The 13,066-nt window shown below is 46.6% G+C and overlaps 1 protein-coding gene across 6 annotated transcripts in view; it reads right to left on the bottom strand.

Moving 5' to 3' along the window:
* ACBD5 (acyl-CoA binding domain containing 5) overlaps positions 1-13,066 on the bottom strand; it is a 319,177-nt gene that overhangs the window by 216,513 nt on the left and 89,598 nt on the right. For 3 of the 6 annotated variants that reach the window (XM_085631746.1, XM_085631747.1, XM_085631751.1), the window contains exon 6: positions 10,993-11,025. The exons of the other annotated variants lie outside the window; for them this stretch is intronic. In XM_085631746.1, the coding sequence (XP_085487872.1) occupies positions 10,993-11,025 (33 nt within the window). The remainder of the gene's footprint in view (positions 1-10,992; positions 11,026-13,066) is intronic. 6 annotated transcript variants of the gene reach the window in all.

Genomic DNA, 13,066 nt, shown 5'->3' with positions numbered 1-13,066 from the left:
ATGCACCACCTCCAAACGGCACTGTGATGGTGTAGTTTGAATGTAGCAGGACATGCACGAATAGGCATTACAATGGTGTGCCGTACGAGTGCACGAGATACAACAGCGCACTGTAGAAAAGTGTGGGGGCTCGTGGGAGGGAGAAGCAGCTGTTTGGCAATGTAACACACAGTGAACTCGCCCATGTGCCACGTGCTGGGCATCTCATCCATGATAACCACGGTCGCAGACATCCCACAACACCAACAACCGGCCTTTGTACACATCCTGTATGAATGCAGCGTAGTTTTCACTTCTATGCTCGGTCAGTGGTGTGATGTTGGCGGGTTGTGTGACTTGTGCTCCTTGTTGGTGTGTTTCATTTTGGTCATTGTTTGTCTATACTTGTGCTGTACTTAATTGTGCATATGTGCCATTCTGCCCATCTCCCCCTGTCCCCCCCACTCCCTGCTTCTTCCTCTTCCTGGTGCTGTTGTGTCTATATTTTTGTTGCTCCACACATAAACACATGTAAAGAACAAATTAGAATAGTTCCTTGATTCTTTTAGGTTTCAAAACTTCTCTCTATTGGTTTCTTTTTAATTTTCCATATAAACCGTTTTTGTAATATTCAACAACACATAGAAGTCAGAAGTGCAACGTATTCTATCAACACACTTTCTAGAACATTCTACAACACGTGCAGGTTAAAAGTTCATCAATTTTTTTAAACTTAACGATATTTTTTTTGCAACATTTTCTCGAACATTTAACGGCACGTGCAGGTTAAAAGTTCACAAATGTTTTAAGTTTGAAGAGTGCCTTCCAAATGCAAGTAGCAGCTGTGGTTCAGTTGAGCAAATGTTATCCTATGATATGTACTCCACGTTGAAACTGCTTTTCCTTAACCAATCACAAAGATGCTTTTCCACAAAACGAATGTGCACCCTACTTTTAAGAAAGAATGCTTTTCAACTCCCAATCACATATCGTTTTGTATGGCAAAAAAAGTACTTCCTCGTCTTTAAACATATCTCTTATTCTACCAAGGAACTGCATGAACTGCAGACATCTTTCCATACCTTCCAATCATACCTTCAAAATGCTAGTGTGGATCGTAGGACATAGCTATATTTTCAGGTGCAAGAGGTATGCAGAACACAGATGTATTGACTTAGACCTAGGTTTACAAAATGTGGACATTAAATGGTTTACACAGAGAAGATTTTAGTTGCACCAATTGCTACTTTTGGTTAAAACCTCTTTGCATCTTCCACACCCTGACCTCATGATTGTGCATTGTGGTGGAAATTACCTAGGCACATTGACTGGGGTAGGTTTGGAAATGCTTATGAAGGACACCTTTGGACACCTCAGCTCAGCACCATGTGACTCTGGGCAATAGCTCATTTAATAGCTCACATAATTTCCACGCCGGCCTCGAGGGCCTTCAGACCCATAGGGGTGAGTAGTTTGCGCTTTATAAAAACCGTATTGATTTGATACGCGCAAATTTACCTTCGCACTCCCAGTATAACACCACCTAAGCACCATACACAAGTTACAATGTTCAAAACAAAAGTTCCTCCGAGTAGGTATAACTACATGCTGACACTACTTGACAGATGTGGCACAGCGGCCAGAGCACATGACTTCACAGCATATGACACACAGTTTGGACTCACGCTTTCATCCCAGACTCCGGCACCACCTCAGCTTAGCACCATGAGACTCTAGACAATACCTCACATATTTTCCGTACCCCAGGACTTTCAAACCAGTAGGAGCCAGTAGTTCGTCCTAGTAGGTATAAACACATGCTGACACTACTTCCACAGGTGTGCTGCAGCGGCCAGGGCACATGACTTCACACCATAAGACACACAGTTTAGGCTCACGCTTTCATCCCCGACTCCCGCAGCAGCTCACCTTAGCAGCATCAGACTACGCAATACCTCACTTAATTTCCGTACCCAGCACTTTCAGACTGGTAGGTATGAGTAGTTCACTTCGCACCCTCTCTATAGCACACCCTAAACACCCCACAGAGGTTACAGTGCTCCTACCCTCCTCTTTCCCACATTTTTCGCCCTTTTTCCCCCTTACTCGCTTCAACGCAATCACAAAATGGCGGCCAACACTTCCTAGTTGCATACGCTCGCAGCGCTCGCACCCAATCAGCAGCAAGCTTGTGCTCGTAACGCCTCAGCCAAACAGATGGCTGAATTCCCAAATATCGATATCTGTAAATTTCGATATTTCTCAAACACTACTGAACGGATTTACACCAAATAAACAAAAGCGTGCTTTCTAGACCAAGACCCTTCTCCCTGCCAAATTTGGGGTAATTCCGTTCACCGGTTCGACCTGTAGGCTTGTCTAAACTTTCCTATGGAAATTAACATTGAAAAAAACACGTTTTGGGACCCCACCTTTTTTTCTCGGCCCCCCCTTGATGAATCAACCCCAAACTTTCAAGAGCTGATCTCAACAAAGAATTAGTTTTGAAAATTTCACGAAGATTCATCAATTGGCTCCAAAGTTATTACAAATAGAATGTTGGCATTTTCCTATAGTAACTAGGTCCTAACTATAACTACCTACTGGTGACCGCCAGTAGGATATATATATATATGTATCAGCAGAAAGTCCCGTAATGGTTCAACTTAGCATAGAGGAACACACGGGCACAGACCACAGCAGCAGTTGAAATCCAAATTTATTTTACAAGCCGGAGACGGTCCACATGACACGAGAGAGAGAGAGAGAGAGAGAGAGAGAGAGAGAGACAGAGACAGAGACAGAGACACAGAGACACAGAGACAGAGAGAGAGACAGAGAGAGAGAGACAGAGACAGAGACAGAGAGAGAGAGAAAGAGAGAGAGAGAGAGCGAGAGAGAGAGAGAGAGAGAGAGAGAGAGAGCGAGAGAGCGATATCTAGTTAGTCAGACAGAGCTTGAAAACGATATTCTTCAAAGTCTTTCAGAAGGATAACAATTCAGGTCTCAGTCTTACTACTTCAGGTCAAGGACTACAGCTTGTGTCAAGCTTGGCATGGGAATGCTGGATATCGGTTTATTCAATTGAATGTCTGGACAAGCTTTAACAAGTTTTCTTTTTCCTGGAGTAAATTCCAATACAAGGTGTGCAGAATAAAGGATTTTAATTGTTAATTTTAACGTGTTTGTGACTCATTTTCACAGCTTTGAGTCACAGAGTAAGAGAAGAGTGACAGCCAACACGTGTTTCGACCCTTTTACACGGCCATCTGGCCTGCGGCTTCCTCAGGACGTAGAGAGAAATATTCTGGGCTGGACGGTTCCTTGGTTATGGTGTGTAATAAGTTCCTCAAGTTGAATCTGTGGCATAGAGCCTCGTATCAGCATTTTTCAGTCGGCTGATGCACCGGAGAAACACAGAAAAATTTACAATTAAAAACCTTTATTCTGCACACCTTGTATTGGAGTTTACTCCAGGAAAAAGAAAACTTGTTAAAGCTTGTCCAGACATTCAAATGAAATTACTTTTCGGGTTTAGGGGGCCAGGGGTCTCCCCCTGTCACAGACAAGCATCCATCACTACTATTTGCTAAATCAAAACGGCTAGTAAGGGTTCGGGACCGATTACCCCTCTATTTTCTACAACACTGTTGGGAGTTTTGCCAGCATCTATACAGTTTTGCATGCCCTTGGGTCATCATAAAGGCAGCGCATGAGGACCCGATGGCGGTCAGTTCAGTGCACTATTGTCCAGACCTAGAGTTAAAAAAGAGGACCTTATGGCAGAACTGGAGACTACAGGGGCTGTCACCAGTCCAGAAGGCAATGGCAAGAGGGAGAGGGTCTGCAGGCTAAGAGTTAACATACAGAAGCAAATGGGCTACCTGGCACTGGTTGCACTATGCCTCCCTAATAGAAATGTTATGCCAGGGAGAAAGTAGACTCTATTCCACAAAGGGGGCAAACTCAAAAGATGCAACAGATGGCAATGGTGAACTGGCTACTAAGTCGACTGTCCCCCTAACCAGGGTGAGGCGTTCATAATGGCTACAATTAAAGAGCTGCAGGGACCTCAAGCTACACTAAGGTCAAAACATCTACCATGGAATAGGCATGTGACAAGATTATTACCAGCGTTTCTGACATGGAGTGTATTGTGGCAGCCATTTATCACCACATATCTTCAGCGGAGAAGGTTGCTGAGGCCCACAAGTAGGGGTGGGCGGAATTTGCGAAATTCACTTTTGCAAACTATCACGAAAAATGTTAACAATCTTCGCAAACACGTGGAAATATCGCGAAGACGTGGAAGTTTTTTTGCCGCCCGTTCGTGGTATTTTCTGCGTGATCGCGGCTCGCCAACTTACCCATGCGGTTGCTCACGGGCGCGAGATGTCAATCATCTCATACTCTCGCAGTGCATGATCGTGAGAAGAAAGACGTGATTGCGCGACTAATGACGTGATCGCGCAACAAATGACGTTAGTGCGGGCGTGAACTGTCGCGAGACCGCGCAAATGGCTACCAACAATCCAACATCTTGTGGAGAACGCGACCGCATCGGGAAAACTTGTCGGCGAACGCGGGGATTCAGGTAAGGCGATCGCGCGCACGCGAGAATGTATTTTTTTACAGTGCGAACAAGAAAATAATTCCGGTAAGATGCGGATTGCGGAAATTTTGACATTTTCGCGCTCTCCGCGGAACGCGAAAATGTCAAATTATCGCAATTTCCGCGAGCAGAACAGAATTTTAGTCCAGGCCTACCCACAAGGAGAAAGCCCAGAGGAGCCAGCAAGAGGTTCATGGAGTGTGCTTTCTCAACAACGGACTTGCAAATAAAAAAAATGAAGCACAAAGTGAAGTTTGTGAGGATTTGCATTATAAGTTATCATACACCTTCGGACATGGGGGTGTGAAGGGCGTGGAGTAGGAAACTGGATCTATATATACTACACCAAAGTGAGTTATAGTGTGTATAGAGTGCAGGTGACCCCAGAGGTAAGCAAAGGTTAAAGTTAGATAGAACCTTACGGTAGAGTGGTCGAGCAGTAAGGCAGTATCAGAGGACAGTGTTAAGCACTTGATGTACACACTCAGTCAGCAAATTAATTCACACACTCAAGAACTGAACTCTAGGCCAATTGTTTTTGTATAAAAAATATACTGTTGTTTATTTTTAGAACCAAGCAAGCCTGGAACAGGTAGGCATTAAATACTTTTTAGTAATAAGTTGCTGAATATAAAACAGTTTGAAAATGCAATCTAAATTGTACTTTGTTTGATTTACAGGGGATGCAGTAGGTTGCAATACTTAGCAAATACAGTACATTGAAATGAATTGACTTTTTCAGTAAATTACAGGTAAGTTACTTTTTACGTTACTTTTCTAACTCAGTGCTGGAAACCTAGATTTAGCAATGGGACATTTCCAGCAAACAAGTAAGTAAATACGTTTTGGTTATTTTTGCGATTTTTAAAGAATATTTTTAGATTTCAAAATTCCACACTTGGAAACTTTTTGGAAAAAAATTGTCAATGTTGTCCTATGGAGGAAAAACAGGTTATCGGTTCACATGTAAGTAATCAACTGTGGAAGTTAAGGTTCTGGGGTTAGACTCAGGTGTACCCCAGGGTCAGTGATGCATGGTTGTTGCACCCTCAGCGGCACTAGGGCGGCCGGGTGTAGAGTGTTGAGGCCTAATGTTATCTAATGGGGATAGTGGGCCTCCAGTAGGTGGCTGCTGGCAAGCAGGACACTGGGTTGTGGGAGCAAAGCTCCTAGGGTTTAGGTCCGGGCAAATGGGGAAACAAAGTAGCACAAAAGGTGCACCCTCAGCAGCACTGGGGCGGCCGGGTGAAGAGTGCTGTTTCGACGTTGGGCGCCCTGCTTTTTTCTATGGAGAACCTCCGGTTTGCAAAAGCACTGCAGACAGGGAGACGAAGGACTTCTGGGTGCGACCACCACTTGGAGAGGTAAGTTGGGAAGTTGAGGGTTGGTTAGGCACCGTCGGTTTGGGCACATAAGGTCATAGGGCATCGGGTGAAGGGGTGGCTTTTGGGGTCAGATCTTCTTACCAGCTCCTGGTCGCGGTTAGGGGGGCCTCTTGTTAGCTGGCTGCACGGCTGTTCGGTCCTTCTTTTCTTCTTGTCGTTTCTGGATCTGAGGAAGCAAGGTTCAGGGTGCCCCCTAAATACTAGATTTAGGGGCGTTACAGGTAGGTAAAGGGCAGGGACCAATGGGTCCCTTCCCTGGGGTGGGGACACCCCCTATCGTGCCACCCTGCGTGGGAGGGGGGCAGGAGCCTGTCCCTGGTTGTTTGGGTCCCCCCATCCTCAAGATGGAGGTGACTCAGAGTTGTGCTTTGCCTCACCTTCCCCACCTGAGGGGTGGGGTTGGCAGAGATGAGCACACCTCTTTCCCTCACTTGTTTTTCCCGCCGGTTCTCTCACCCAAAGTGAGGGGTAGAACCAGTGGGGACCAGTTGATGAAAGCAGCAAGTGGTCTGGGGAAGATCACAAAGGCGGCATGCCTTTGAAGCTTCCCCTTCGTGAACCCTGCCCATTCTGGGGGAGGAGACTTGGCACCTCGTCCCAGGATGTGCATTGTTTCAGGACCCCGAGAGCAGCAGGCTCTCGACCCAGGGGTCCAGAAACATGCCTGTTGATGGCAGCCTAAGCAGCCACTCAGTCGGGTCACTAGAGGTGGGTTAGTTTTCAGAGGGCATCTCTGAGATACCCTCTGTGCGCATTTTTCATTAAATCCCACACTAGCATCAGTGTGGGTTTAATGTGCTAAGAAGTTTGATACCAAACTTCTCAGTTTTCAGTGTAGCCATTATGGTGCTGTGGAATTCATAATGACAAACTCCCAGTACCATATACTCTTAATGGCAGCACTGCACTTACAATGTCTAAGGACGGACTTAGACACTGTAGGGGTACAGGGCTCATGCACCTGTACCCTCACCACTGGCATAGGACACCAAGCTAGAGGGGTGACTGATCTATGCCAGTGGTTTGTAGGCATGGCACACAGGGATGTGTGCCATGTCGACTCTTCGCTTTGTTCTGCACCAAAACACGCAGGCTGCAAAGGCAGTGTGTGTGTGAGTAGAGGTACAGGGCCTCTAAGGGTGAGGTCTTCCCTGGTCACAGGGCCCTGGGTACCTGTGGTACAATTTACCAGGGGCTGACCTGAGGCCAGAGATTCCAATTGGGTTAGTTTTGGGGAAAGAACACAGGCCCTGGGAACCTGATTGGCAGGGACGCAGGGCACACCAAGAAAAAGTGCATCAGTAGTCTGGCAAAAAGTGTGGGGGTTATTGCAACAGAAACTCACTTTCCTACTCTTGGTTCATCATTTTTGCACACCGTGGTGATGGGTGACTCAAGGGAAGCTGTGTGTTTGTCACTAAGGCTGGGCACTACAATGGAATGGGTGCTACAAGTATTTGCCAGGAAATAGATGTATCAATGGGTGGCACAAGGGCTGCGATTTACCCTGATGCGAGTCATGTGATTCCCATGTGGAGGGAAGGCCTTTCGGTCATTAAAACGGAGCTAATCATTTTGAGTACTGCTGCATCTCTTGTGTTCCCCATGAGACTAATTAGAAAGGGAGGCAAGACTCTCCAATTTTTACAGCTCGAGGTAGCAAGGGACTTGCTGTATTCCAATAAGACGTATGGTTTAATACACTTGGTGGGCATATCGAGAAGTGCTTGATCAGCTCTTTGACTGGTCAGATCTTCAGCCCTCACTACAAAGCCAGAGAAAAAGTTTGAAAATGTTTCCTTTAAAAGGTGCTCTTGACTATTAAGCTTTAGAATGAAGTATTTTTTTTTTTTTTTTTTTTTTTTTAAAAACCTTTATTGACATGTCAATCAAGAACAAGTATGGGCCTACAACCCCCCGGGGCCGGCCGCTAAGCAATCAGAGCAACAAAGATCAAATGTAAACACCGGAAGCACCTCGGGGAGCAGAATCTTCATGCTAATACTGTGAGCAGCGCAGGTAGGACACCAGGAGAAAGAAGGTTTTCATTTTACAATGGAACAAGACAGAAGGATCAGGTGCCGAACAATTTCCCAACAGCGATAAAAGGTATGCAGAGTAATAGACGTAAGCAATAAACAGCAATCTATTGGATCAATGGCGCAGACACAGGAAATTCAGGATGGGGAAGAATATCATAAACAGTTGCGCCTGCAGTCCCCCGCCCGAACTCCCAGAGAACACCCCGGAAATTGTGGCACACGTGAAACGGCAACGAGCCATAACAAAGGAGGTGTATCACGCTGATCCCAGAAAAAGAAAAACAAGAAGAATCAGAGAAGAAAAAGGAGGCCATGGAAAAAAGAGGTGAAAGACTAAAGAATCCCCTCCCCCAACCCCCCACCCTGCACCTCTGCAAATGAGTACGGCCCCCCCCCCCAGCAGTGTGCCTGTCGCCCTAGAACCAGACCCGAAATATAGAAGAATAGGGAAGAAGAGTAGGAAAAGAACCCCACCAGACGGGGGGGGGTATAGAAAGTGTTAATAAACTGGAGGAGGGCCTTCAAAAACATACCCCCGGCTTCTCCCTCCCGCACGGTAAGTTTTCCCCAAAGTAAACAATAAACAGCACAAAATCGATCGTATCAAAGAAAGATGGGGAGCATTATGCACCTATTATGCTAACAGCTATGCCATGAGAGCACGCAACCCCTGAGCCCGCCCGTCCACTAGACGACCACCCCTGAAGGGTCAGCCTTATCCCTGACCACTCTTTGCAATTCCGCCCATGCCTACCCCTCGACCCAGCGCCATGTCCAATGTTACAAGGTAGAGGAGTGTCCAAAAACGACCAAGAAGCGACGCACACAGGTGGGGTGGAAGTCTCTGAGCACCAACACAGTCCGCATCATGGAGGGACGGGCTTCCCAGTGCTGCCCCAGGATCTGCACTGCACTCGAGGTCCAGGAAGGCAGAAGCAGCCAAAGTAGACAATTGTTGCTGGAATTGTCCCCGGGTCGCCGGAGGCTGTGTACGGGACGAGGCCACCACCTCCCACTCAGGTCCAATACCTCCGGGACAGATCAGACCCTCAGCTAGCCGATCACACGGTAGCATATTGTCCGGAGTGTCCAGCTGTGCGCTAGTCTCAGGGGTGGCCGCAACAGTGTCCTCCTGTGCGCAGTGTGGGAAGTCCCTGTGTACCTGAGGACAGGCGGGCCGCCACTGTCCCAACGCTGATGCCACACCGTCGAGCTTACTCCCCAAGACCCCGACGCCATGAACCAAGGAGGAATGAAGAGCACCAAGGGCCTCGAGGAGGTCGCCGTACCCCAGCACAGCTCTCTGCGATCGCTCCGCCACACTCCCAAAAGTCACACACTCCCAATCCTGCTGCGACCCAGTGGACAGGATGGTAGGCCGCATCGCAACAAGATGGCCGCCAAGTATGCCCGACCCGTATTGGGGCCGGGACCCAGGGACAAGCGCCTCGAGGTCCACGTCGCTGGAGACAGGGTTCCGGGGGCAGGCAAAAAAGTTATCCGTTGCGTGGTCACGGGCAACAGTCGTCCCCACCACGGACCAGCTCCCGCGAAAATCCGGGAGCGGCCCGCAAGGATCAGGGCGAGATACGGGCGGCGTCCGGGCAGCTCACCATCAAAGGCAGGGGCAATCACCGGAGGATCTGAGAATTGCACCCCCGGGCATGCACTCGGTCCGCTACGCTTGACAGTAGGAACGACCACGACGAAATGTAGGCCGAGTTTGGCACCGCTCCGGTGGACCGACTCCACCCAGTCACCACAGGCCGCTGTTGTTGAACTGCCACCCGGCCAAGGCGTCCACTCGAGGTCCTGGCTCCAGGGCTGCACGGGCCGCAAAGTTCAAATGCACATTTCTCCGGCGATACCGCAGCCAGAAACCTCGGAGTCACACGATCGGGTGCCACTCTCCTTCAGAAACACAATCGCATAGCACAGGCTGAGGATCTCGTGCAGGATATCCGTGCGGGGTGCGGAGGTTCACGGAGCCGGGAGTCTACGCTGCCGTCCCGGTCGCCATCTTGGCTCCTCCTAGAATGAAGTATTATATAGTCTTCAGGACTCATGCCGTTCTTTGTGGTTCCCCTGCTCTCCCACCTCACCCCCATCATTTTCTTTTCAAAAGAGTGCACCTGGTGGGAGATTAGTAGTGATAACTAGAGACATAAAATATTTGATATTTCACCTGCTGTTTGAATATTGTGTTGTGGTGCAGCAGTGAGTATAGTCCATTCTTCTATAAGCAAAAAAAACATGACTGAATTATCCTATTTGATGAGTCAATACTTAAGGTGCCTAAGCAAACCCTGATGTTAGCTTTGCTGATATTTCTCTATGGTGGTGTTCGTCTTAAAATAGGTGTTTTTGAGAATGGTCGTCAGCCTTTTTCTTTTACCTCTGCATTAGGATACATCAAACAATATGAGGCCTCCCTCAACCGTGAGATGAAAAAATATTTTCAAATAATATTTCCAGATAGCAAAGCAAAGTACTCACTATTTGTCTCTGTTCATGGCCAGGTCAGATGACCCAACTTAATGCAGAAAACATACATTTACTGGTAGGTTATCTACTGAAATTAAACAGAATGTGCCATTTCAACTAAATTGCTTCACTATTCGCAAACATCAGTCTTAAAATGTGTAAGCAAACTTCTGCATAACATATACGAACAGAGGGAAACAATTTCTATACAATCTATGTACACTTATGATACTGGAATGGGTACAATACAAAGATTCAAGCATAATTGTATTCTCCGTATCTCTTATCTCAAGCATGAATCTAAGGCCAGTAAGACCAGAATTATCTGTGGTATGTTTCATATTATTATGCAAAACTAATCAAATGTTTATGACTATGACTCAATAATAGATTTAGTTGGGACTGTTAAGACTGCCTTCAGTAGGACAAAGACAAGAAATGTTATGTACAGAAATAAACAAATTAATATCTGCAAGTGTATCATTCCTACCTTCAAGAGATTTTGTGACTTTATCCAGGCGTGCTAGCATGTGAAAAGAAAAGGACACACCAATTAATCATTTTCAGTAAAATCAATAGTTAGACTGACTTCAGCTGGGTGTGGCGTTTGTTGATTCATCTTGCATGTGTAGAATAAGGTTAGGATGGAGTTACATGGAACTGTCTATTACTAACAGTTGCTAGTAGATATACTTAAAAAGACCAAGACACAAATATACAACAGAACACAATCTAGCCATAAGCCCTTACAAAAGTCATATCATTAAGACAAGAACTAGACACATAGGAAACTTTATTTAAACAAGTACACCATGATAAAGAACTTGCTGCTGAAATTGGGATCTAGAGATCACAGGTGCAAAGCCCAATGAGGCAGGCTTAGCCTATTGTCCTGTCCAAAGAGAAATGCCTGGAAATGCCATCGAAGCAGCCTTAACCCTATTGAGGGCTGAACTCCATCTAAGTGTAGAAATGTTTGGTGTGAGCAACCTAGCAATGGTAGGCTTACCTAGCTCATGGACTGCATCATTGCCCCCCGAGAGGTTCTAAATATTATCTGATGAATAAGGATCCCTGGATTAGTCAAACTAAAAGCATAACAAGCATTTCTCACCGCAATTGTGCAGGATTTCCTTAGCTGAGGAGGCACTTGGACATGTGCAGAAAGTCAGGATCTACTCATTCTGACGGGACGTCGAAAACAAGAATGAAGGGTTAAGTACCTAAACCAACCTTTCCCTCAGGAACATTGTGTTCAGCTCTAAGATGCAAGGTGTTCAAAGTTTGCTTATGCACCAGCCTTCTGGTGGGGCAAATTAGGAAGTTCACCTTAACCTATCCCGAATAAGACTATGAAGGCCGACTAGACATGAAGGAATACTTTTAATTACTAAATTAAAAAAAGATATTGAGTGGGGCTGGTCCCTCATTTTACGGGACCGCATCAGTACCTCTGTTGGCCTGCAAGTTTCGCACTTATCGGAATGGCAAATTTTACCCCCAATGCCCTCCCTCTCCTCCACCGAATCAGGCCTAGTTGTTGAAATAAATTTATATGTAATCGAATGTCAACAAGCTGTCGCACAACAGCTAAACTCCTTTCTGCTCTAACCTGGTTTGTTGTTGAGATTTGAGCTGTTCTGAAAAGGTGAAGCTACCCAAGCTTGAGTTGCTGTGCTAGAGGAGCATGGGATGAGGTGACATCTATCAGGTTAGGCGTGTCACTGGGTGTATGAGTTCCTTTCGGAGCCAGGATAACTTTTTGACGAAGGCTACAAAGACAGAGGAGTGGCCATGTATGCATCTGCACACAATGGTGTCTTCCCTTCTGTCTGTTACCCGGCATCTGTGTGGTAGCCACATGCCCCTAACCCCATCAGTCAACCTGGTATAAGGTGGTCCTTCTTTGAGTATTGTGGCTGATCTATTACAAGGTAATCTGCTATGCCCTTCTGTCTGTTACCGGACATCTGTGTGGTTGCCACATGAGTATTGTGGGTGATCTATTACAAGGTAATCTGCTACACTGGCCTACTATGACCGACCCATGACCTCTGAGGAGTATCCTAGCAAAATGTACGTCATTCTGCAGCCTCTGCCATCCTCTGCATTTCAGCTTCCTTGGGAGACCAGATTGAGCAAATTGAGGAGGCTATTTTACAGAGACCTGCAATGGTGCATGGACACAGGGGATTATGTTCTGTCAATCAAAAAAGTGAAAACAGTGTAGCGATCAGCCCATCCTGACACAAGGTGTGTCCTTTCAAACCTCTACGCAACATACTAGGGATGGAAGTTGGGGGGGATGGCCTCTGATCTTACCCCTTCAGGGCACCTTCTACCCAGCAAAGACCCCCTCGCATCCACCCAACCCCCAACTACTGGAAAACCGGAGGCTACCACCTTGGGTTACCCCATGTTAGACCTGTCAGCCCTTTGGGTGGTCCCTCCTCATCATTATTTATTTTGTCCCACTTTTGCCTCAAACCCTGTTTGAACTTTTCCTTTTTGGGAACCACCAGACTTTTTAGTGTTGATGCAGATTCAGGGAGCCATTTTACCTA

Source organism: Triturus cristatus, chromosome 10 (assembly GCF_964204655.1).
Source record: "Triturus cristatus chromosome 10, aTriCri1.1, whole genome shotgun sequence".
NCBI classification, from domain to species: Eukaryota; Metazoa; Chordata; class Amphibia; order Caudata; family Salamandridae; genus Triturus; species Triturus cristatus.
The sequence above is the reverse complement of the archived record's forward strand: the minus strand, read 5'-3'. Positions and strand labels throughout refer to the sequence as shown.